The sequence below is a fragment of the Coloeus monedula genome (assembly GCF_965178545.1).
Source record: "Coloeus monedula genome assembly, chromosome: 3".
Taxonomy (NCBI): Eukaryota; Metazoa; Chordata; class Aves; order Passeriformes; family Corvidae; genus Coloeus; species Coloeus monedula.
In genome coordinates this window covers 105,429,185-105,454,418 of record NC_138783.1, presented here as the reverse complement: position 1 = coordinate 105,454,418, position 25,234 = coordinate 105,429,185, and the positions used below count along the sequence as shown (strand labels likewise).

The 25,234-nt window shown below is 40.9% G+C and overlaps 1 protein-coding gene across 5 annotated transcripts in view; it reads right to left on the bottom strand.

Moving 5' to 3' along the window:
• CNKSR2 (connector enhancer of kinase suppressor of Ras 2) overlaps positions 1–25,234 on the bottom strand; it is a 209,303-nt gene that overhangs the window by 8,706 nt on the left and 175,363 nt on the right. The window contains exon 21 of one of the 5 annotated variants that reach the window (XM_082278616.1): positions 8,040–8,902. The exons of 3 other annotated variants lie outside the window; for them this stretch is intronic. In XM_082278616.1, coding sequence (XP_082134742.1) covers positions 8,898–8,902 — 5 coding nt within the window. In that variant the 3' untranslated portion in view covers positions 8,040–8,897. Of the gene's footprint in view, positions 1–8,039; positions 8,903–9,515; positions 9,624–25,234 lie in introns of those variants that run through there. One more of the 5 variants, XM_082278614.1, reaches the window with a different exon arrangement.

The following is a 25,234-nucleotide window of genomic DNA, read 5'->3' as shown; positions in this document are numbered from 1 at the left end:
TTTCATGAACCTGGATGGCCCCTGTGAGTATAAATCCTGTGCCAGGGGGCTTGTCCTTCCCTCCCTCCCTGCACTCTGGCCTGGGATCTGCATGGCTGGTGCTCCTCAGGGCTCATCCTCTGGGACAAGCAGCCACCACTAAACATGGGCTTCAGAGTGACTGCGGACACTGGACTTCTACCGTCGCCCAGATGGGAACAGCTCTGAGACCACACAGGAAAGGCACAGGACTGTGGGGGCAGGACACAGGCTGGGTTAGGCAGCAGAACCCTGACAGAAGGTTTCTGGAACACATCAGCACATCACCTCCACACGGCTGGGGCTGCCTCCCCCAGACTCTGTCACTGACTTGGTGATGTCACTACCAGCAGCTCATCAAAAATGGGACAGGATTTCCTAAAAAGGAAAGAGGAGAGAAGAAAAACAGGTCCCTTAAACGCCTTGCTGCTGCTGAGGCTGGGGAAGCTCTAAAGAGGGCAAGATGCCTTGTTCCACCCATGGTGGGAGAGAGGGCAGTGGGCGTCACGCAAACACATCCCAAGCCCTTAATATTTTCCGGAGAAATGCTGAAGGTGGTGCTGCTGCTCTCAATGGCTCTCAGTAGGCGGGAATGAGATTACACACACATCTCCCCTCCCTCAGCCTTCTGCTAGAGCCTTTGATTGATTTCCTGTAGGTGTTGGTGAAACCCTTGGCACCATAAAGCATCTGAGGTATTCTGTTAGATATAGAGCAGAGCTTAAAACATATTTTCTTTTTTTAAATTGATGGACTTGTATGCAAGTCATGCTATTACAGCATGGCTGTCTTGTTAAGGAAGAATAAGACCTCTGGTAATGTGTTGAAGTAGAAAATGTGGTTTAATAGAATTTGCAGGTGACCTCAGAGCAGCAGCCAACACAACAGTTGTTTTTCACACTCATTTGGCTGCTGAGTCATGGGTTGCATCTTTCGTGTTTCTCTGAATGCACTGCCAGGTCACTGTTTACACACACTGCTGAAAAGCAGGGTCTCTTCTCTGAAGCGGTGATTTTGTCTCCTGCCCCACACAAGCCTGAACAACTCTGTAACTCAGGAGCAGAAATAAAGCTGCAGAAACTGCAACACATGGGATCTAAATCTGGTGGGAACCCGATCTTCCAAAAGCAAGAATACACAGGCACTGAATTTTGTACCAAAGCAGCTCCTGCTGTCTTCAAGTGAATGCAAAGCCATTTGCATTCAATTCTGGAGATAAAGAATACATCAGTCTAGTAAATGTTGTGCTATTATTTTGCACTATTCTGCTTTCCACAGGAAAAGTTTCTGAACGTTTTGTACTTTGCCCTCTCTTCTTACAATGCAGTAAATATTTTTAACTACTTTTACATTTTCTCAGGAGAGAGAGATGAAGATTATGGCTGGGTAGGTGAAACTCCAAGAGGTCAGGAACCATTTGGGTTCTTGGCATTCAGGAAAAACTGGTGGGATTTCTCATATTGTGTTGTCATTTGTTGTTGAAAAGAGCATGCACTGAGCTCTGTGATGTACTAAGTGTAACCACCTCCTGCCTCTGTTAGGCAATTCATCTTTCCATTATTTCCCTCTTATAAACCAAGATCATAAGAGCATAAGGTACTGATGTGAAAAGTGACCAGAGAGAAAGTTACCATTGGTATTTACATGGATCAAGAGATGATTGGTCCATGAAAACTGATGATTCAGGAAGATGGTACTGAATTAGAACCCTGTGGAAGGTCACCACTGCAACCCAGCTGGCTAACGCACTGCTCTCTGGACACAGAGAATCTCCAGGCACACACTTCTCATAAATCTGCTCTAAATATATGGAATAACCTCCAGCAGTTTTAAGTGGAGGTGCCTGCACTTCTGTGATTCACTTTTCTGTTAAAGCTCAAGCTGCCAAAATCTTGCATGGTTTTCATCTTTCACTGAGGTACCAAAGGAGCCCGTGGTTTCACCTGGGGCTATGAGTGAACAGAACTGCCTATGTAAGGATAGTTAATAAATTTTGTCACCAACCCTGCCGACAAGGTCATATTTTTCAAGGATCAAAGCTCTTCATTGGGGCCCCTTTGGTCTTTGCCAGTGCCTCCAGACACCACCCAGGCTCAATCCCGTTGCCTTTAGACTTCTCATCCTGACTGATGGACATCACTACCACCCTGATGGAATTCTCCATTTTCCTATTATCCTCTTTTCTGTTGGCTACCTTTACTGCTTAGTGACGCACTTTCCTTTGCTGTGCAACTCCTCTCACACACGCCCACTCCTCTCCTTGCAATCAGGCCTGCATTGGAACAGAAGTACCACCCTCTGCAAATCCCCAGAAAGCCAAGCTGCTGCAAAGTCTGTGACAGAAACAAACAAGGCAAAGTCAGACTGAAATCCCCAGGCTCCACTGAAATTTAAACCCCCATTTTCACTCCTTTTGGTGAGTTCACTCCCTCTGGCAGAGGGACCAGCTAAGCTCAGCTTTCTCAGGATCTTAAAGAGGCAATTTTGTTAGAATACATCACTAATTACATTATTAAACAGCTGCCATGTTATTTCCCCCCTACAAATCCCAAAGATCTGCTTCCAGTTTGAGAGCTACACCTTTTTGCTTCCCGTTTTGTGCAGGGGAGGCAGCTACCTCAAGTATCCCAGAGACTTTCTGTGAGTGGCAGTAAATACTCCCCCAAAACAAGAAGCATCCCAGGCCTCTGGGAAACGGTCTCAAGTCAGATAAAGCAGCCTTGGATGCACAAACCTCTGGGTGTTTTTTTTTCTTTGCCTTCTTGACCCTGATGTGTCTATGCTGGCAAAAGACACACTGGTCTGCCACAAGCCAACTAATAACTGATATAATCCCAGTAGCAACAAAGCATTTGTAATCTTCCTGTGCCACAGCATGTTCTCTCTGCCATGTCTAACAACAGGGACTATCAAACCTTGCCTGGTCTTGCAGTAGTTTCACTGATAGGATGGCAGAGCAGCACACAGATGCCTGCTGACCCCTTGGGAAGGTGGGAGCCTCCTGCAGCAAACTCTCCAGCCCCGGCTCAGGCTGTGCCAACAGGCAGGCAAGGGCTGTGGCCACAGCGTGCAACAGCCTGACTGAGCTTGCAAACCCCAGGGAACAGTTAGGAGAGGGACTGAAGGGATCCCCTAGATACAAGGGGGAAAAGTAGAAGGATGAAAGGAGAGTGGATGTGGATTTTAGCAGTGTTGTACGGGAGAGGAGAAAAATCCTCCAAAGAAGCAGTTGGTTTCGCAGTGCAAGGCTTAAATCCATCTTTGCTGCTGTTCAGGTTCATCATTAAGCGTCCAAACTGCCCAAGAGAGACATACCCAAATGCTTGTAACACAGAGATACAGGAATTAATAATTTTTTACACTGTTTAGATGACTGGCTGGCAGACTAAGGTATGCATTTCTTTTCCCCCACCAACTACAAACTAAAAGAAACAAAACGGTGAAATCGATGTAAGGCTTCCAGGGAGATGTTGCCCACACAGCTGTGGCTGTGCATGAGGTCACTCCTGCACAGGTATGGGGGGAGCCACAATAACATGGAAAGTCAGCTCCTGGTAGGAAAATGTTACAAGCCACATCCCTAATTACTGAGAAAAGGAAGAACCAACACAGTATTTAAGCCTGGCAGGGTACAGCAGCCAGGAGGTGCAATAAAATGCAGATCTACATGGAAACAGCTGCTAATCATCTGCTCTGGGTAAGATAGAACAGATTTCCCTTTTAAAATACAGGTAGAAACCTATGATATGTCCTATGCCACTTTAAAATCAAGGCCTGACTGGATATGTGAATCCACCTGTAAAAACACACACACACACGAGCATACTAATGTTTTCTACAAGTGAAGAAAAGTTTAAGCAAGCTGATTTAAAACTAAATTAAAACTAAAACAGGGGCTTCTTGTGCAGCACCCGGTCTCCGCAACCCTTCCCTCTGGTACTGCTTCCCTTTCCCTGCCTTTTTCTGATTCACTTAATCCTCTGTCCCTTCTGTCCCTGTGTATGTGAAAGTGCAGAATTTTCCCAAAAGCCTTGAATCAAGGAAGGGAGAAACATTGTTTAAAAACAAGCTTTGATCATTGTGTTTGGTGAAATACTGGTAGCTGGAGGATCATTAAATTTTAAATTTATTGTATTTATTTTTTTGTATTTATTCAATGCAGGTATTAAATCTGGATTTTATACCATCATTTCCTCTAAATTGGAAGTATTTTTGGGTTACCAGGATAGTTGTACACAGTTTCTATTCTCTCCTATTACGCAAACCTGCAGACAAAAAAAGGTATTCCCTAGAGAGGCTGCTCACTGAAAGCACCAACACAACAGAGTCCTGCACTTGCTGGAATTTTCCACCCAATGGTACCAAGGCTGCTGCTCCTCTCACATGCAGGAACATAAACTGGGTTTCTTGAAATAAAGTGAACTGTGCAGGCAAGTGGAAAACTCAACTCCCACATGATAGATTTCTGAAGGTATTTCAGGCATTTTGCACTACAACCAAGTTCAATATCACAAGGAGGTAGGTACCATCTTTTAAAAGATCTAGCCCTAGCCTCTGTAAGGCCTGACAGATGCCAAGCCTTTGCTGTGACACCAAAGGTTTAATTGCTTTGTGAACTATTTATGGCACTAGCAGTTTTCCTTTTGGGTCAGTAGATCCCTGTGAATCTCTTTTCCACTGGTCACCTTTCTGGGGATGTCTGAAGGACAAGCTGCCTGCACCCTGCCATGGCCCTGTGAGCCCCCAGTGCCCTGCTGGCTGCAGTGTGAGCTGGCAGGCAGGAGCATGTTTACATGTTCAACCTCCAGCCTTCATGGGACACCTGAGCTGGTCTTGCTCTGAGTCTCACACCCACCTCAGGCACCTCTCTTCAGCTTCCCACACAACTGGAATTGCTTACTAAAACCGGCTGACACTAAACTCAGCATAAGGAAAAACCCTCGATGCCTCTCCCTGCAGATCTGCATTATTGAGCTGACAGTAACATTCAGCCATTTTTGACATCCCCTCAGCAGTGAGGGACAGGTGCCAGCTAACAGTTACTGTGTTAGTGAGAAGGGACACACAGAGGGAACAACCAGCTCGTTCTGTTCGTGCTGCCTCTTGACAGCTCTTGCACACCTCAAATAAGCATCTGTAGCTCCCTCTTTGCTCACAGTCCTGCTGTTTCATGAGGTTATATTGGTGGGCTGTGATTTCGGAGAAGCCATAAGAATGAAGTCACTCCAAAGCTTCCCAAAGTGAAGGAATTCTGATCAGTGGCAGAAGTTTTCCACAGTAGGGTTGTAGTTGCAGCCTTCCTTGGTTTTGGATGTGGTATTCTACTCATTAAGCTGCCTATGAAGACACCAGTTTAACCTTAATCTGCTGATTTTAGTGACTCTTTGGGAGAATTTTAGACAATGAAATAGGATATCCTGGCATTTTTCTGTGCCACACACTGATATAAGTGCTGTTTAATTTTACCACAAGCTACCAATGCTGAAGTGAAATAAGCAGACCAATCACATTTTGATGGTACACTTTCCCTTGGGCCCTGCAGTTCAAAAACAATGGAAAACTTGTATTTATGAGGAAAGCTAGGTGCTGGAGCAAACTGGGAAAAATTGCTAGACATGTGGGGATTCTGTAACTTTTTATCAGGATGAGGAGTTCCCTACAAAAAATAATTCCCAAGTAATACACAGAAGCAATTACTCCTTGTAGAAAATACTGTTTTTACAAACCTAAGCTGTTGCAGCACTCAAAGTTGTAAAAGGTTAAGTGATAAATGATATGGACCCAGCGACATTACTCACCAGTCAGAATCAAGCCACAGTCACACTCGCACAACTGCAGTGCCTGTCAGGGTTTATGGGGTTGATATCTGAAAGCAAGCCCCAGCAGATGGGGGTCATGTTCCAGGCGAGCAACACCCACCCGGAAAATGAACTCTACTTCAGGCTACTTCCCAAGTTGCTTATTTGTATGAAAATGTAGCACTGAGAGTGAAGTTTTCCAAAACACTTGCATCACTAAGGAATTGCAATCTTACTTTCAACATGGGAGAAACATGGAAAATTAGTGGGCAGGGGCCTGGTTAATTGAATCTCTGCCTCAGTTACCTCCGTAAGACACTGTGGTCTGCTGGGGAAGCACCTCCTGAGGTTTTTCTGAAAGGGGCCTGAAATACTTCCCAAAACGTTACCCCAGAAGATGTCTTTATTCAGATATTCAGATTTATTATTGGATTTATAATTCCACGTTATGATAGCTGCACTGATTAGATTCCAACCTAATTAAGCTGCACCCTGATTTACATCTTATTTATGCAGGCCACAACACTGCCAAGTATTAGGCACCCCCTGTCAGCTGCTGAATTCCCATCACACCCCCATGGTCTGTAAGAACTGCACAGAGTTCAAAGTACCTTTCAGAACAACAGCTCTTGCTGCAATGACAGAAATGCAGTAATACCATGTGGCTTTTCTAGACATCGTATTCATGTCATCAGATGTCAGAATGAACTTGTGAACACGTATGAACCTCAGCATAAAGTGCTCTCAAAACTGGCATGAGAGTGGTCACAGCAGAAAGGTCCATTTCCCATCTGTTGGGCACAATGTGTTTGCCACAAAAGAAAGAAGAGAAAGGAATTGAACTTCAGCCCTGACAGACAATGGTTATGCAAAAGCAAGACCGAAAATTTGCTGGCTTATTTCCTTTATTAAGCCCAAAGTAACACCTTTAAAAAATCCTGACTTCATGAATAAATCAAATGCCTTCATTAAAGAAACATTTACTGCCATTTTCTATACTTTATTTTAAGGCATACAGAAAAATATTTAACAAATGTGTATGCAATTAAATGCCAGGGACTGCTAATTACAGCCCTTCTGAATGCCTCTGCAAAACAAAGATACTCAATACAATATGTTAGAAAGGGTGGGGAAAAGAAAGAGAGGAAGCTGAAGACAATCTAATACGCATTAGTGCAGATAAATGCTGGCCTTTGGCTACGAGCAGCAAATAAGCCATCAGTGTAACCCCAAATGGCAGCCAAAGGACAATTCAGAGTCACATCCTTGCTTCTGCTTCTCTAATTCATTTCCAAAACATTTCACCTCTAACTAATTATGGAATTTAATGACAGAATGTAAAGGACTGGCTGGGGTTGCAGGCCATTCCAACAAGGCTTTAATGACATATCCTTCAGGTTGCAGAATCTTTATGTACTTAGCAGTGATTTATCATCCCTGGCAGAGGCAGGTACTTCAAAGGCAACCTTATATAAAAAATAAATTCTGCCTTTGCCAAGCATTGGAAAGAGCACTAAATTAAATTTTAAAATCAATTCCTACAGACAAACTCAGTGGGTTTGTCTATCTGGCCAACAGGCAAAAATTTATGACAGTACAGTTTTGTAATCAATAATAGCAATACAGTGCATGTTTCTGATTAGAAAAAATTAAAGATGCCAAAAACAACATTGTTAAATATTTAGGCTGTTTTGTGACAGTCCCATTAAGCAGAAACATAAAACATGCATTTTGATGAATTTCCAACTAGTTTATGTCATACTGTACTTTTTATTTTTCAAAAAAGAATATTAAAACTATTATAAGCTTTGTCACCTGCTGTAAGGCAGAATGATGTAATTTTATTCACTGCACATTTCCTGTTTGTGAGGCAAAAAAGCATAATTTACTTCTTTATAAAAGGGAAATATATATATAACTATATATATATAATTTTATTGGTATTAACATAATGCAATACCATACATTGAGCAAACAGAAAGAAAACATTTCAAAATACATTTTTTAAAAGTATCTCCCTGTAAGATAGTAAGAAATATCAAGTAATTAGCATTAACATTATTACAATACACCCTTAGCCAAATATATTAAGGAAAATCCACATTCTAATCACAGAGATAGAGGCAAACATCAACCCATAGGGGACTCAGAACATAATGATAAATACAATATCTGCATCTACTTTGAGTGACATCCAGACAAATACTGGCCCCAAAACAGCCCTCTGGAGTCTGGGTGTTATACAGAGAATACTTTGTGCCTGCTTGGCCAGGCAGCATCACTCACATGTTTTAGTCCTAGAAGATAAAGAGGAACTGAAGAGTTTAACTGCAGAGTCTAATAAATCTCAGCGTGAGGTATCTTCTCCGTCATCCAAACGAGTGCCAGTGTACCCTCTGGGAATTCATTACAAACCATTAGATAAATGGAAGTCTCTGAAAGGTCTGTACATACCTCCACTTGACAGAATACACTTAGTTTAGCATGACACAGTAAGGAAACTTCCTTCACTAATGTGAAGCACGCTTAAATGACACGACTCTGTCTGGTTGGCCTGAATGGGTTCACTGGAGTTCAGTACAAGCAATGGGAAATTACAGTTACCATGGCTGAATCCCTCTTTAATTCCTCGAGGTGTGCAGAACAAAACTGAGTGACATCAAAGCCCTTCCCCTGCCAAGACCCTCTTCCCCTTCCGTTCTCCCGTGCGGGGGGCAGTATTTTCTGCAAATGTGCTCCATGTAGACTGGATCTGACTTTGTGCCTAGTCCCATTGTGGAAAGGGTGCATTCTTCAAAAGACTGGCCATGCCCTTTGACACCTTCCTGGAGGCCTCATATTCAGGCATGTGGTTGTCTATGCTTTAACAGGTCTGTTCTCTGTTATAAACATCAAAGTTATTCAAGAAGAACTGACTTTCTGAACGGAGGCCATTAGGTTGCTTGCAAGAGGCTGAAGTTGAGTCTCCGTCGTGCCAATTCTCTAATGATAAGTTTATCAACCTTTGAGTCCAATCGGTTCAGTGCCAAGAGATGTGGATCCCATTTGACATGGAGAGGTGCTATCAACTCTCGCAGTGTATTAGCCTAATATGATAAAGCAGTGATACAATATGTTGAAAGATCGGTGATGTGCCATTATTTCCATATCATATTAGTAAATTAGAAATATTATCATGCAAACAAGAGCAAATAGCAAGTCTGGCATACAGTAGCAGCACTACAGAGCCTTTCTAATCTGCATGCAGCTATGCTCGTGAGGACAGAGACATGGCACTGTTCTGCTATTACACCTCACTCCATTAAAATATCCATCCCTGATGCAAAAGAGGTATTTAGGGCAGAAAGTTATATATTCTCTTTTTGTAGATATGTTTTCAAAAAGAAAAAAGAACAGAACAAAGACCAATTAAAAAAACCCCAAACAACCCACAAATAAAACAAGAGAACAATACACATCCTAACCAACTTGGTAGGTTTTCTCCATGTTGAAGACACATTAGCTCATTTGGAAGCACTGGGAAAGGGTCACATGAATGAGGAGAATGGAAGCAAAGAATGTGCCCCAAATCCACCAAACGTGCTACAAACACAGAAAAATATCCTGGTGGCAACTTATGCGTGAACTAGAAAAAGAGGTGGCACAACACAATCTGGCTCCTTTCGTTCTCCTAGCTGACAGTCCAGCGTTGTGCAATGTTGGGTGAAGGATAAGATACAGAGCTAGGAGATCATGTGATTTTGCAACCACACTGACATTACACACTTCCATAAGCTAGGGCTTGAGAACTCGAGAATCTTTGTGGACCTGTGTTAGCAAAGAAAAGAGAAAGAGAGAGGTGGAATAAACAGCATACAGCTAAATTGTTTACTTAGAGTTTCTGTGTGGAAATGCAGTCTCTGCACAGGCAGTTCCAAAAGCCTGGCTGCTCTCAGTGCATTCCTTATTCTATTGTCTACTACACTAAATTGTAATAAAAAAACTAAATTCCATGGATCTTAACATCCATTGTCATTTTGAATCCCAGATATGAAATAGCTGGGGGATGTTTTGTTGTTAAAAAAAAAACACTTTGGGAAAGAGTTCAACTGTGCATAATGTAAAGGTGTACGAACTCATTCCAATTTAACTGGTGAGATTTGTTTAACTCCTGTTAAAGAGATTTTTTTTTTCCAAAAGACAGGATGGAAAGGAAGGAAAATATCAAGCATTGCCATTTTTATTCTTGAGCATATCACAAACGGTCTGGGAAGCAGAAAAGAAATGTTGTCCCAGTGACAGAAAACACAAGGTAGAAAGAATCCCAGATTGGAAACATTGGTGCCATTTACTCCACACATGGCAGCAATTGGAAAATGAGTTTCAGAGAGCCAGAGGGTGAGCAATGCTATACAGAACTCAAACCCAGTTCAGCCTCTTCTCTATTGCTGAGATTTCCTGGGACTCTGTGCGTCAACAAGGCAAGGAGGAAGAAGAAGTGTGAGGAAAACAGTTTATATAACTAAATTCTAAGTATAGCAGTCAAGAGAATATTTTACATAACCTATTGTTTAAAAGAAAAACCATTTGATTCCACAACCAAAATGAAAAAAACCCAAACCCAACCCCCCAAACCAAACCCCAAACCCCTGACAAACAAAAGGCCAAACTAGCACATTTCAGGACTCATGGGGTTGAGGAAAGGGAGACTTTGTACAGTACATAAGGGGATGTTTTTCACATTTTATCCTGTTTTATACTACAAACAGTGGTAGCATTGAAAATAAGAGTCTTGGGTTTATTTGGAAAAAGACACTAAGTGAAAGAGGATACTGCTGCCTCATAGGTATCACTCCTGCAGCTTCAGGAGATCCTGTCATCTTATGGCTGTTGTTCATACAGCTTAATCACTAAGAATTCAGAAAGTTTGGTTTCAAAGGTCAGGCTCTGGCAAAAGAAACTTCCCTTTTTGTGAAACAAGGTGGCTGTGAAATAAAGGAGGGTTACTGGAGTTAAGGTAAGGGCATTGTCTAGCAGATGTCTATACCCAGCTCTTCCTCACACCCAGCTGAGTCCGGCTGGGACAGGTCCTCTGTGTCTGTGGAAGAACTGTGCTACCCTCAACACATGGTGGGACAGGACTTGTGTTATGTACATAAAATGCAACTAAATTTTGCACTAGAAGACTATTTCTGAAAAAACCCTGCAAGTAAGACATACTTTCATAAAGACTGTTTGGTAATATTGCTAAGGTTTGATTATATAAATTATCAAACACTGGTCATTTTTCACTGTCCCAGTTTGGATTAGTCACTGTGCATGAACATCCTTTCATTAACCTCTTGTGGTAAGTTGTAGCATATACTGTCCTATTTATCTTAATGTGAATATAATTTTCAGGCATTAGGGGGGCTTTTCTAAATAGATTTTCAATATCACTTACTGATAGTAACTAAGCATTTAGAAAATCTGCTTTTTAGTTGTAAAATTATTTTTCCTTATCCTTACAAACCCCACATTTTCCTTTCTGTATCAATAACATTAGCAAAATTATTTATGTAAAAAATCTCCAGCATATGGTTTTCTTTCTAGGTAAGGGTTTTAAAATTTGTTTTAAAGGAGAACAAATACAAATAACAAAGAACGAATAACGTGCTTTCGGATGGATACTTATCGACACTACAACTTACGAAACTCATGAGACTTGCAAACATTTTGAAAAGTAAACCAACTGCCATTCACATAGAAAAATGAATGTGACCCTGTGAATACAGTGAAGTGAACTTACTGCATTTATCAACCAAATTATGTTTGCATTATGAAAAGAATTTTATGGCAAATGACTTCCCCAGAGTGGTTACAGACACAAAACTGCCTGCTGCAAATCCCTGCCTATTCCTTCAGTTGATGTGGTCGTGTGGGAGGTGAGGAATCTTACGTCTGAGCAAACCTGCAGCAGTAGGAGGTACTTTACCCACCTAAAGTGGCGGAGACAGAATGCACCTAGGCTGGGACCAACCCACCAAGCAGGAGCAAAAGGATGCTCTGCACACCTTTCCAGGCCAAGTGTCAAAAGCCAATAAAAATGTAAGCAAAGGGGAAGAGAAAGTTCTCTGGAGAAATGTTTGAGAGTCACAATCAATAAGGTCTCAAAATGGCTCTCACACAAGAAGTCCTATTTAAGGAAAGGAGCACAGAAGGTGATACAAGTCTTTCTCTTTGAGACTGATTTATAAATAAATTTTTAAGGCACAGCAGCAGTCACTAATGAGAAGGTAGAAAGTTAGGGTTTTCCCTTTGATGTGTTTTTTTAAATAAAAAGCACAAGATTTTACCATTTCCACTTAAGAGTAAAAAACCCCACTTTCTTATGAATCTTCACATTATATATTTTGCCTGAACAGACTACAAGATACCTGGTTATTAAATGGTATGTTTATGATAAATGTTCTTTTCAAAAAAGGGTTAGGTTGAATAACAGCAGGTTAATAAACTTACTTTTTAAATACATACTGAAACTTTAGAAATAGAAATTTCAGACTTCCCTTCTATAGTGACAATCAGTAAACCTGTACCTGCCTTTTGAAGATCTACCCTTTCCTTAGTTTGTATCCTATTTTGTGTACATATTTCTACATCTGTCTGCATACTCAAGAGAGAAGAACTTTGACTGGAAGTCCTTACCTACTATCTAGTCCAATAATGAAGCATATCTAGTTATGCATATTCCCCTAAAGGTAAATACTTTGCATGAGTGATCAGGCTCTGAACAAGAATGAATGTGAAGAACAACGGGGAAAAGAAAACCTTCCCCATGTGCCACAAGCTGCTACCTGGCTGCTTCTCTTAGAAGTCCACTGGCAGATACGTGGTCCTCCTTACTAGGGAAATGGCTTTGACACAGAGTCCTGGGGAGGACTGCTGGCAGATCTGCCAACTGTCTATTGCTCAATGGTGGGAAGTTCCCACCATCTCCAGGTCTCAGACAGATGCAGAGATGAAAAGGAGCTGGTAGAGAGCCATGGCCTCTGCACATTATCCTGTAGGGAGCCAGTTAGGTATGGAAGCAATAGCAGGAGTCACTCAGTACTCCTCTGGAGACTGCAGAAAAGGGCACTAAATCAAACAATGATAATACAGGAGTATGCTATCTGCAAGTTTCAGCTTTTCCAACATCACCATATATGCTTTAGTGTCCCCCATGTCCTCACTGAGGAACACTAAGAGCACAAATGTTCTACAGGAAAGCACCATGGTGCGGAACAGGGACAGCAGGACAGAAGGTGGTGACAGCCCACGTCCAACCTCCAGTGCCTGCTCTGCTGCAAGTGCTGCACTCGGTCCCATGAGAACAAGGCAGTGGAAATTACAGGGCTCTGATCAGCAGGCATTTTTCCTCCCACTTACCACAGGCTTTCTAAATTGCAAATGTAACCCATCTCTCCTATTCACTTCATGTTCTATAGCTATTGCTAAATAACCCTCTATCTACCCAGTACTAAAGAACTAAATAAACTAAAATCTAGCACATTAACTTGCTAAATTACTAACTCTTACTGTATTATTACAGTGCATTATATTATATTATTCCTAATTCTGCCCCTATTTTATCCCTCCATATTAGATATATCTCATGGTTATTATGCTGTTAAGATATCTAATACCTGCAAAACTCTCTCCTTCAGCTCTTTACCAGGGTCTTACTGGAGTGACAGTTCACAGCTCCAAGATGGAACACTTCGAGCTGTGGTTATGTCAGAAAATAAGGTTATGTTTCCAGGGTAGTTGATTTTGTAACCATTGCAAAGTAATACAAAGAGCTGCTTCCAGACAAAGGTTGCCCTCTAATTTGGGACATGAACAGTGAGACACAGTTGAATAACCATGCTCAGGAAAAAGAAAAAAGAGAGCTGGCTGAACTTCTCATAGTTCTATACGCATTCAAAAGGCACAGGATGTAATCACAACTTTACCATCCCACTGGGCAGTTTTTGAATTCTGATAATGATATCAAAATTCCTGGATATTGGCACTCTAATTGCTGGATTACACGGAGACTTAAGTTACATAAGCCTACGGGACAAGCCTCACCCAGGAGAAGTCTATGTTACATCCAAAAGACAAGCACATGAGGCATGCATCTAATGGTGAGATTCCTTTCAATACAATTGTTAGTACTATTGTAAGCTAAAACCAGCCAGGCTATGACTGTAATGGCATATAAAGCTCAATGTAATCTACCAAACCTCCTGCATGGTTTATTCTGAGAACTGCTTGAAAATCCATGTCTTTGTTTCCTGACCATAAAGCAGGAATTGTAGTTCCAATCTGTCACCCCATGAAAGAGTTAATGTACAACACAAAAGTGGGAGCTGTGTTTCCCAACTAATGCTTTGGACATCAACCCTGAAAAAAAAGCAATGTACTAATTTTTTGCACTGTTATCAACACATCTTTTAATAATGAGTATTTAAGGAGAATTGGTCTTATTATTGTAACAAACTGTTCTCTGTATTACTTTTTCAACTACTTTTTAAAGCTGTATTTCTGGGAATTTTTTTACATTAACTTTACAGCTTTAAAAGCAGACAGAAACGTATGGAATTAATTATAGCATGAAAAATTTAAATGTACACAAACAAATTTTTAACTTCAACCAGTAGAAGCCCCTTTGGTTAGTAAAGGCTTTAGCAGCCAATCATCAAGTAACACAATTGCTTTTTCTGGTGGTGCTTTTCATACTGACAACAAAAATACCAATACACTGACAAAATCCCTGGTGTGGCTAAATAACACACATCCATGTTCCCACTGCCAGGCTACATCCAAGGGCAGTGGATGGAGATGCTGCCCCTGCCACAAATGCTGACAGCTAAAGCAACCTGCCATCCTGGCCTGGGATCCCTTCTCTGACTGGGTCAATAAAAGAGCCACAGATCATCTGAGCACTGCATATTAATATCATCATACCGTGTGGTTAAGGTAAAATGAATGCTGAGAAAAAACTGTTACCTTCTTTGTGCCCCATTTGGCTGAGACTTTTCAGCAGCTTTTGCTAAAACCTCGAACAGGAATGGTGTCAAAACCTGTCCAGCTGGGGAAAATTGGGGAGGCAGATGATTATTATTGTTGTTATTATTATATTAATATTGATTGTGTTGAGATATTTTAATTTAATTTGGAGCTCACTGGAGGGGCCCACACACAAAATATGGACTCCACTATTACTCTTCTGGCAAGGCCAACAAGTGAAATGTTGGCACCACTCCTGGTTGGTTGTGCTGTGTTTAACAGAGGTATTCCCTTCTCTTCTCCTCATGTTCTAGCACGCTGACCTGTCAATCCACTTGCCTTGACTGTTCCCAGACAAGTATTGTTGTTCTGCTCCAACTCTATTTTTGATTCAATCAGGTCTCTTTCAGGGTCGAGGAGGACCATATTTAGCAACAAAAATACTATCAGACCTCACATCAACAACCTGAAATATACTGCACAAAATTAGCATATAAAAAACCTGCTTTTAGAAGCCTTGCTTTTAATTAGTTTGATTCCCATAAAAATATGACAGGAATCACCTTTCATGTTCTAAACCAATGATTCAGCCGCTTTCTCGGGTATCTATGGCATCCTGAAAGCCCATCAGAGCAACAAAGAAATGAGCTCCTTGTCTTCCTGGAGTGAATTCCTTACCTATTTGGGAGTATAAAATGAAGAATTATTGATTCAATGTTTCACACCTGTTGGATACTGAAGTCATGTACTTTCATCTGGTAAATCTAACTTATTTTTTATGAGAATAATTATCTCCATATAAAAAGCTTGCATTGAAAGGTTTTATGTAAGGTACTCTTCTGACAAGCAAAACATTCCTATGTTGTTTGTTAAGAATTGCTTGTATATTTTTAACATGCAAGAGCTGTTTTCAGAGGGGATCCAATTTTTCCATAAAAAATATATCTTAAGCCGATCATATTCCAAACAATGCCATCACTGGTGTAATACGAGAAATTCAGGGTTGCACAGGGATTTCATTAGACTAAAGATTACTGTTACAGGAGTCAAATGCTGAAAACATCAGAAGCTCTTGACTGTTTTTTAACTTTAAAGATAGCAACAAACAGCAAATTTTAAATTATTTCAAATCCCTGAACATGCTGGACTGAATGAGATCTAGCATGGACAGTATCTCTTCAAGCCTGCTAAGACAGTACTTCAATATGCACTTTAGGAGGGGAAAAACCAGCAAACTAATCAAGGGAGTATTTTGTCGTATCACCTTATGTGTTCAAGCTCCTGGTTAAATACTCCTTCAGAAAACCATAAGGCTGCCATTCATGCATGGATAGCAAAAGGCATTTGTCAGACTGGCCAGGAACCCAGACAAAGCTGAAGGATGCCATGCCAGGGTTTCACGGCCCAAGATGCCCAGCCATGCAGGAGTCCTTAGCCCTCCTTCCCAGCCTTTTCTGACCCACCAAAGGCCCTCTTGGTGAGAGGACACACTGCACCCAGTGGTTTTTAAGGAAAGATCCTGAGTTCTTGGTGAACTGGTGATAACCAGTAAGTAGTCACATCTACACTTCCATCAACTCCTACTCTTCCACTAATTCCTCCACCAGTTCAGAAGGTTTTTACCCTCAATGACCTTAGCACAAAAGTACAAAGACATCAGTGTGAAAATTGCTTCTCATTAGTCTCTTCCTTGCTCAGTCATCCCCAGGCATCTCCAAAACACACAAACTGCCCTGTCACACACAGTTTGGTGCAGCGTAGCTGCCACACTTCTGTATGATGGCATTGTTTCACAGAAAAAAATAATCCTACACTGAACATATTACAGCACCAATATGTGATTCAGGCCCTGGTTCTCTTCTCCTACATCTGACCCCTTCCCAGTGTGGAAGGACAGACCTGCTGTCCTCTGGAGTGAGGGACCAGTGCACAGGGCCCACCAGGTACCTATTTCCCTGTTCCTACAGTAGCTCAAGCTCCTCTACTGGCACAAACCACCAGAGTTGTGTTGGAGATGGGCACTTCTCAAAGCCTTTTGAGTTGTTAAAAGTGGTGTTCTTTTTCAGGAGAATGAAAACAGGATCTCTGCAGCTTTCAACTGGAAATGAGAGTGCCATCATCTTAGAACGTGCACAACTACTTGCTCCTGCTATCTCAACCAGGTCTTTAGATCACAACCAGGGAAAAATATCTTTAGTTTACTCAAAGGTAACAATATCCAGGAAAAGAGAAGCCTTATTAAAATGAGGGCAGCTCTTCCCCAAAGGACTGCTCCAGCTCTGGGAGCAGTTGGGCAGCAAGGGATCTGCTAGTGTGAGATGATGGCTGAGCAGGCAGGGGAAAGGAAAAGGAGTTGGAGAAAGGCAGGCACTGTGTGGGAGGGAGCACCCATTGCAGCTCCACCACTGACACTTGACCCTGGATTTGCTGTAGCTATCTGCTGGGAGGTGGAGGAGACACATTTCAGACATAACTAGTTTTACAAGAAACCTCTCAATCTGGGTAATGACATGGAGGGCTCAGCCCGCTCCCCGTAAGCCTCCAGTAGTGCTGGTCCCCAGAGCTGCTGAGCACTCAGCCCTTGGTCCTGCCAACAGCGACAGAAAGGGCATCAGGAGGCTTGAAGACAAAATCCCTTACTGTCACCACAACTGGTCACTGTTGTCTGCAAGGGAATCCAAATGGACCAAAACACCCTGAGATGCTGGGGGAAGGGGTTACCTGTAAAAACAGCCACCCTTTGAAAATGCTGGGTAAGAGTGCCCTTCCCTCAGGGGATGGTAAGCCAAAGGATGCTTGTAATGAGGGGTTTCTGCCCTCCAGACCAGTCACATGCATGGGCAAGGCTCCCCTGGGCAAGCTGTAGCATGACCCAGAGCTGTTACACAGGGGATATCTTCCCAGAAAATTGCTACTCACTCCTGCTTTGGTTTGTTTAAGTACTTTTCACCAAAATATCACCACCAAACAAAGAAAAATATTAGCATCTCTACAGCCTGAAAAACACTATAATGTAGCTGAGCTCTGTTCTCATCCCATAACAGCAACCTCCCTCCTATGGATTTCTCAAGCTGCTTAGTTAGCTGTTGTCCTCTGCTATTTCCTTCAGAAGTTACATTGTCTTTTTTACTTTCCTCTCCTCTGCAGTCTTGTATATGAATAAGCATTACACTTTTCATGCATCAAACCAAACCTTTTTCTTTTTTCCCTATCACAGAAACATCTCATACCAAACAGTTCCCTTTAGTTCTCTTCTTGGATTGCACTTAGGAAAAATGTCAAATCAGCTTCTACAAAAAGAGAGAACTAGGGAGGTTTGGCTTCTACATATGAATAAACACAGGAAGTAGTGTAGATAAAGCAGAAACAAAATAAAATGAGACTCAGTTGTGACATCTCACCTCAAAAAGCAGTACTGAAAAAGGCAGAGGAGGGCTGATAGGTTTATTGTGATGCAGAAGGATTTTCCTGCAAGGAATGCATGGTCTAGGGCTAATCAAGACTTCTTCCCCATAAACAAGGGGGATGGAACAGAAACCTGCATAATTATGAGGACCTACATGCAGAGAAAAGGTTGATAATTGCCTCTTCAAGTAACAGAAACATCTGAGAGTTTGTGTGCTAGGTTTAAAACTAACCAGAAGGGATGCTTGTCTTTCTAGCCTGGAGTTAAAATGTGTAACTCCTTATTGCCACATGACAGAGCTCAAAGTACACCTGAGTTCAAAATCAATAAAACTATTTTGTGGAAGAATGATCCATCAAGGGTTACAAGCAAGACACCTTTAACTCTCCCTAGAAATATGTTTTTAGGCATGGTTCAAGGCAGGCTAACTGGGTTAGCTGGGATATGGGGCTCACCTCTCTTTAGTACAATCACTTGTGCTTGCAGGTGACTTTTTAAAACCCAAATAACTCTGAGTCTAAGATCTAATATAGAACTAGATAAATCAATATTTTAGAGAATTTTTGCTAAGCCCACATCTTCTGTGCAGAATGGAAAGGTTAGATTGCAAGATTAAATAGTAAAACTAACAGGCTCAGTGAATTTTTAATTTTGCAAGGATTTGGTTTTTTTCAGAAGAATGTAGACACCCCTGTTAAAGAAGTTGTGTATCTAGTGTCAGTAAGTGCATTAATTTTCCCATATAATGCCAGGACTTGCCATCAGTACAACTGGCTATTCCAAAGAGTTACAGAGTAACCAAAATGTTCAGTGTATATTATATGATATATCTATTCAACACTTCTGTGAAAAAGTAAGAATTTTCTCAATTTAAGTTTTCTATTAAAAAGTACATGAGAAGGTAGGATCAAGCAAGAATGTACCTGTTCTGGTTACATATCAACACAACAGCTGGTGATGAAAAAAATGTTGATGACCATGATTGATATACTTCTTTGTGAACTATAAAACAGCAAGAGCACAGTCAGCTTAAGCTGAAGGTGTTTAAAGCAACCCCTTAGCAGGTGTGTGCAGAAACCTTGGGGGGATTTCAGAACTGGAACTCCACAGTAACAAGTCTATGTGCAGAGAACAATCTTGCCTGCTCAGCGTGGAACTACCACAACCATTGTATTTGCCTTGGAAGGAGAGAACAAGTGTTAGTAAAATCCAGGAGGACCAGAGATGAAGATCTGGCTATATACTTTTGGTCATTAATAATAGTCCTAAAGATGAGCAATACCAGTCTAGAGAAATGCAAAACATACGAGGACAAAATAAAGAAACAGCCTCATGAATTTGTCCTTTAAAATCCTACTCTATTTCCAAACAGTACAACTGAGTAAGTCATCGGAAGAGAAAGTCTCAGCATGGCCTCTGCTAGCACCTTCAGAAGACAAGAGCTAAGGGGCCACTACGGAAAGGTTTTATTTGCCAAAAATAACTGTCACCCCAACTAATTATGAACATTGATATTACAGGGTTTTCAACTTAATCACAAGGTTATGCGGGATTCTCCTCCTTGGAAGACAACTTGGGCTGAGCAGTATTTCAGTGCACTGGCATGGTCAATGCACAGAACATGGCCCCAGCATAAAATCCATCCACTTGGCTCACCTGTGCAAAATGCTATACTGCATAAATATTTGAAAGAAAGGCTAAAGCAACATACAGTAGGTTATGCTGTAAGACAAATGTGACACTGTAGAAACAAAATACTTTTAAAACAGTTTTTCTAACTGGGGAAAGATTTATACCACCATTTATATCCTCATTTGTGGCACAGAGAATTAGAGGCTGATGGGATTTTCATTTCAAAAACCAATCACAACTTAATTAAACTCGTTCCATAGCTTATCCTCACCATTACAGATTTATGCCCTATTTCTAATCTTCTACCTTTTGCTTCCATCTCACCCCACTCAGTTTTGCAATCTCCTCCCAGCCACCCTGATGTTTCCAATTCCCACGTACTACAGATCAGACTGCACAAACTGTTTCTTTTCTTTTTCAAGAAAAGGGGTAAATTAAGCCTCCACCACCTTGGGGGTGTGCTTTCTTTGTTCACTGGGTTACTCTCAGCAACCTCCTACTCCTCATCATTCCAAGGCACAGTGACGCTCAGAAATGTACATGGTCTTCTGACAGCCTTGGCAACAAAGCCAAATCTATGTAGAATATAGAATCTCACCCCTCCACACCTGCCTTCCTCCAAGTAGAAACTACAGGTGTCACAGGTGCTGGCTGCTCAGGGCCATCCACCCATGCCCTCATCCTCCCACATTCAACCTCCACTAAATTTCAGGAATAATGAAATCCATAAAGACCCAAGTGCTATTTTCAAAACTGAAGAGTCTAATGTTTACTGCAAGTGACTTTTATACTCTCCTATAAATCCCATAATCTTGTTTAGCCACAACATACACAAGCTTAGGAAATTGGTCTTTTGGGATGGGACAGGCCAAGAAGAAGGTGGCTGACACAGTTCTGAGTTGTATTAACTGTAAAAGTCATTTCCAAACTGTGAGTCTTCAAGGCAATAATTTTTTAACTTTATGAACACACTGACACTTCCTTCCACCTTCTACCAATAGTTCAGAAGTAATTGTACCAAAAATTTCAGCCATTCTTTAAACAAGTATTCCCAGGAAAGCTAACACACATCTTTTTACCCTCTCCTTTTACTATGGAGACATTTTACAGATATTTTACAGATTGTGCAAGACTTTCATCAAATGAATTTTCCTTAGAGTTTGCACAGATACAAGGATAACCTTTTTATTCTGTAAGATTCATGATAGCCACTATAAGGTGTCCTTATCTGCTGGCAGAATATGTAAATTCAAGGTTAAAACATAAAGTGAGCAGAGAACTTGGAAACTATTGATTTATTAATCCATAATGCACCAATGTCTAAAGTGCATTTGTGTTTGTTGGGTCTTTTTTTTCACATTTTATTTTTATTCCACAGTGTCACCATTTCATAAACGATGTTCAATTTTCAATGTGTTGGTATAAAAAATTTATGGTATGGTTAAATTAGTCTAGTTGATTAATAAGTACTTATAGCCCTTGGAAGAATCACGTGAAACTTTTGAGGATACATTAAGAAACAGGACATTAAATACCTCGATCATACAGTGACACTGTAGAAGGTACGTAGAACATGTAAAAAAATTAGTAATTTAGTCTTGGATAGTTTTAGTTTGGAGTGTAAAATTTAAATGGAATTTTGCCCAGGCTCTTCACATAGTCAGAAATAAATAAATAAAAATACTCTCTTCTGTCTTCTAAAGAGACAGAAGCAAGCAACTCCCGTTGTCTTTAAAGCCATTACAATAAAGATAGAAATACAAATGTTTTGCTGTAAAATTATGTACATGTACTTAGCTTAATTAAACAAAAAAAAGGGCAAATGTCTTGAAAATAACATTTTTTTTTTAATTAAAAGTTTAAAATAAATGGCAGGACACATTCTTGCAGGGAGGAAAGAAACAGGAACTCTCGCAATAATCAGCTTCAAGCTTTTTTAGATTTAGTATGATTTTTATATTGGATTTCAAGTGTGCACATTGCTACAGCAAAAAAATCTCACTTCAATGCCAATTGTAGAAGCTATTGAAATATTTCTATGTGAATTCTAAACCAGATTTTGCTATTTTTACTACAGGAAGATACTCTCTAATTCCCCATGTCTCATATTCACCATCTCTCAAGTATTCCATGAAGACCACTCTGCACATGTAGGAAACCCCACTGACAGGGGATTCTGGCATCGCCAAGCCTCTGGGTGCTGTGCCAGGAGCCATTCCTGGAGCCTCCCCAAGCCATCCCTACTCACTCAAAATCTGAGCTCCTTTAAGCTGGAACTAAAAGCACAAGGATCCCCAGTTAGGTTTTCTTACTTACTCTCATCAGTGGTGCTGGGTAAAATGATGAGGGTAAACTTCCTGCCCTTGCCACTGCCTGATCTCTGTCCATCCCTGAATTTATATCCAGGAGAAATCTCCTAAGTGAGGCTTCCTTAGTTTTGCTTCCTCCTTGAGGCCTGTAAATCATCTCACGATAAAATGAACATTTCAAAAACTGGCTGAAATGTGGTTTAAATTGAAGTTTTTTGGTAGCCTCCCTCCCCACTCTCTGATGGTGATAACAACGCAAATACTTTTAAACAAATCAGCAGTGATATTCTATATTCCAAAAGCCTGAAGTTTACCCCTCTGGAATTCAGAAGAGAAGAAATAGCTGGTATTATTTTGTGACAGCAGTACTCAAAATGTGGAGCCAGAAAGCAAAAATCCTACTTAAAATGCAGCCATTTTCTTTATGTAAATACAGTAAGATCCCACAGAGAACTTGTTTCATGCTTTGTTCATAAAATCATGGTATTTCATAGCACCACACTAGTAAAAAGATGCTGGACTGCTAACCATCGTCAACAAATTCCAAAATCCACAAATTTGGGGCACAAAAGGAGACAAAAAATACTTATCTTCTTGGTTTTAAACCATGCTTTTTTAAAAAAAGCTAGAAACCTATTTTATTAATAATGAATGAGAACTGCAAAATTACCTGATTACAGGGCACTTTTTTTTGTTTGTTAATACTGTATTATCTCATTTGTTTCAAAAGAACTGGAAATTCTTAATGTTAAAAAACAACAGAAGATCTTACAAATAAAACACACATGGCTACCATAAACTCTGAGCATTAATGAGCCTTCTGCTCCCCACCTATCTCCAGGTAACATCTTCCTTGGCTATTTAGATGCAGAAGGTCTGTGACACAGGGAACAATCTTTTCCTTCTAGAAGTTCAGCTCTCAGAAGTGAGCAATATTAGCCACCTTCCCTATGCAAGGTGTCCTCTGACAGCAAAAGCCAAGCCCAGATGGAGGAGACACCAGAGGCTCACTGTTAAAGGGAGGGCTGCACTGTGGGGTTCCCCTGAGGCTGCTCTGCATCCAGAAACAGTCCCAGATGGTACCAATAGCCTGAACAGTGCAAAAGAATAAAATTATTAAAATCCACTGGCACCGAAGTGTGAGGAAACATCTCCTAGACTGCTGGAAGACAGTCTCAGAAGCTAGAATGATATGGAGGGATGAAATCCCTTGCCAAATTTTATAATTTTATATAATGATATGGTAAATGCTGTGCTAACAGACATAGAACCTGGCAAACACCAGGTTAGTCTGCAAGGCTTTTTATTTTTTTTTTTACGTAGTTAGGCTGTTAGTTTTACAAAATGTCATATTTATTTGTTGGCTGGTTTTAGCCCAATTAATTTGACATTTTAATTCAGCTAAGGCTTTTATTAACATGAGCTACTTAATGTGCATAGGTAAGAGGCCCAGAAAAAATCATAACAACTACAATTAGAAAAACAACCATTAAGCAGAAAAGCATCTGGGATACTGTACAGCCCGAAGTGAAATATGAAGTACAGTATGGTTGCCAAACAGATGCTTATCACAGTTAGAGCATAGAACAGCCAGGGCAGAGCAACCTTCCTGGTTTCAACCAGATGTGCTGCACCCAGTTTGGACACTGCCATGGCAGAAGAGATGGGAGTCAGCCTGGAAAAGCCAGGGAAGCTCAGCAAGAGGCATCAGAGGCCTAGCAAACACTGTCTATAGGAAAAACTAAACCAACCTTCACAACAACCTTTCAGCTCAAAAGAAGGGCTACTATAATGGAGCAGTCTGTTTTCTGTGCCATAAGGAAATGGAAATGCTGGGCTTAAATTGCAGAGGGAACAATTCAATATCCATTAGCAGAAAAAAAAAAATAAAAAATTATTCCTTCCAAAAACAGCAAAGAGGAAAAGCACTGTCTGGAGGGAATGAAGAATGCCCACCACTGGGGGTGTTTAAGATTTGGAAGGTATGGCAGCTCCAGATTTAGATGGCTAATGGATAATCTTCCAAATTACTTCCAGTTCCCTGGTTCTGAGACATGCACACCACAGTTACATCTTCACCAGGGTCCTTGCAGGGACCAAGATTTTAACCTATACACACTGCCCTCCTGCACTGGAAAGGTTTAGGAAACCAGTAAGGACATTATGATGCCAAAAGATAATAATCTAGTGCCATTTTAGCTGTCTAGGGGTATCCAAGGAAGTTGCATAGGGCTGGCAGGTTAGACACTTCACCTCCACAAAATCTGTGACCCTCCGGAGCAAGGAAAGTCAGTCAGAAAGCCAGGCTAGCATGCTAGGACAACTCACAAAAAATTGTCCTACAACATTGATTGCACAGGCCTCCATGAAAATATTCATCTTAAATGCAAAAATTCGGAGGACTTCTTTTTTAAAAAATAGATCAAACTAAACTGCTTTGTAGCAAATGTGGCTTTTCTGAGTCTTCTGTGCAGCTAAACAAAAAATTGGTAGGATGCCTACTGTTTGCACTGAAGTCCTTAATATCCCATCCTGTTTCCCATGATGAACATTAATTAAACAGGAATGCATGTTTACATGGTGACCCTCCAGACATTCAGCATAGTTGTAGTTTAATAAAACTATATCCCTCCCATGTCCTTCCATGCACTACTGACTCAAGTTCATCCTTGTTTTAATGGCTGCCTTGAAAGAACATGAGAGCCACACACGACAGATGGTACCACCTGGAGATGTAATGAATACATTCTGAAAAGATTTTAGTTCTCCTCTGTTCTCCTAGTCCTACTGGTACTGTGCCATCATCTTCTGATTTAATTACCATTGATTATAGAAAGGATTTAATCTTTTTTTTTAGCTTTGAAAATTTAAAATTATACATTTCAAAAGAACATTCTCATGTACATGACACGTAGCTAACTTTTTTATTTTAGATTTCTGTTTCCTTTGGAATTGGAAACCTTCAGATCAGGCCAAATGCCCACCATATCTCAAAGAGGAACTATCCCAGTTCTGCAAAAATCCCAGTGAGAAAGGGCTTTGTCATGGAAAAATTCCAATTAAATTGCAGTAGTCAAATC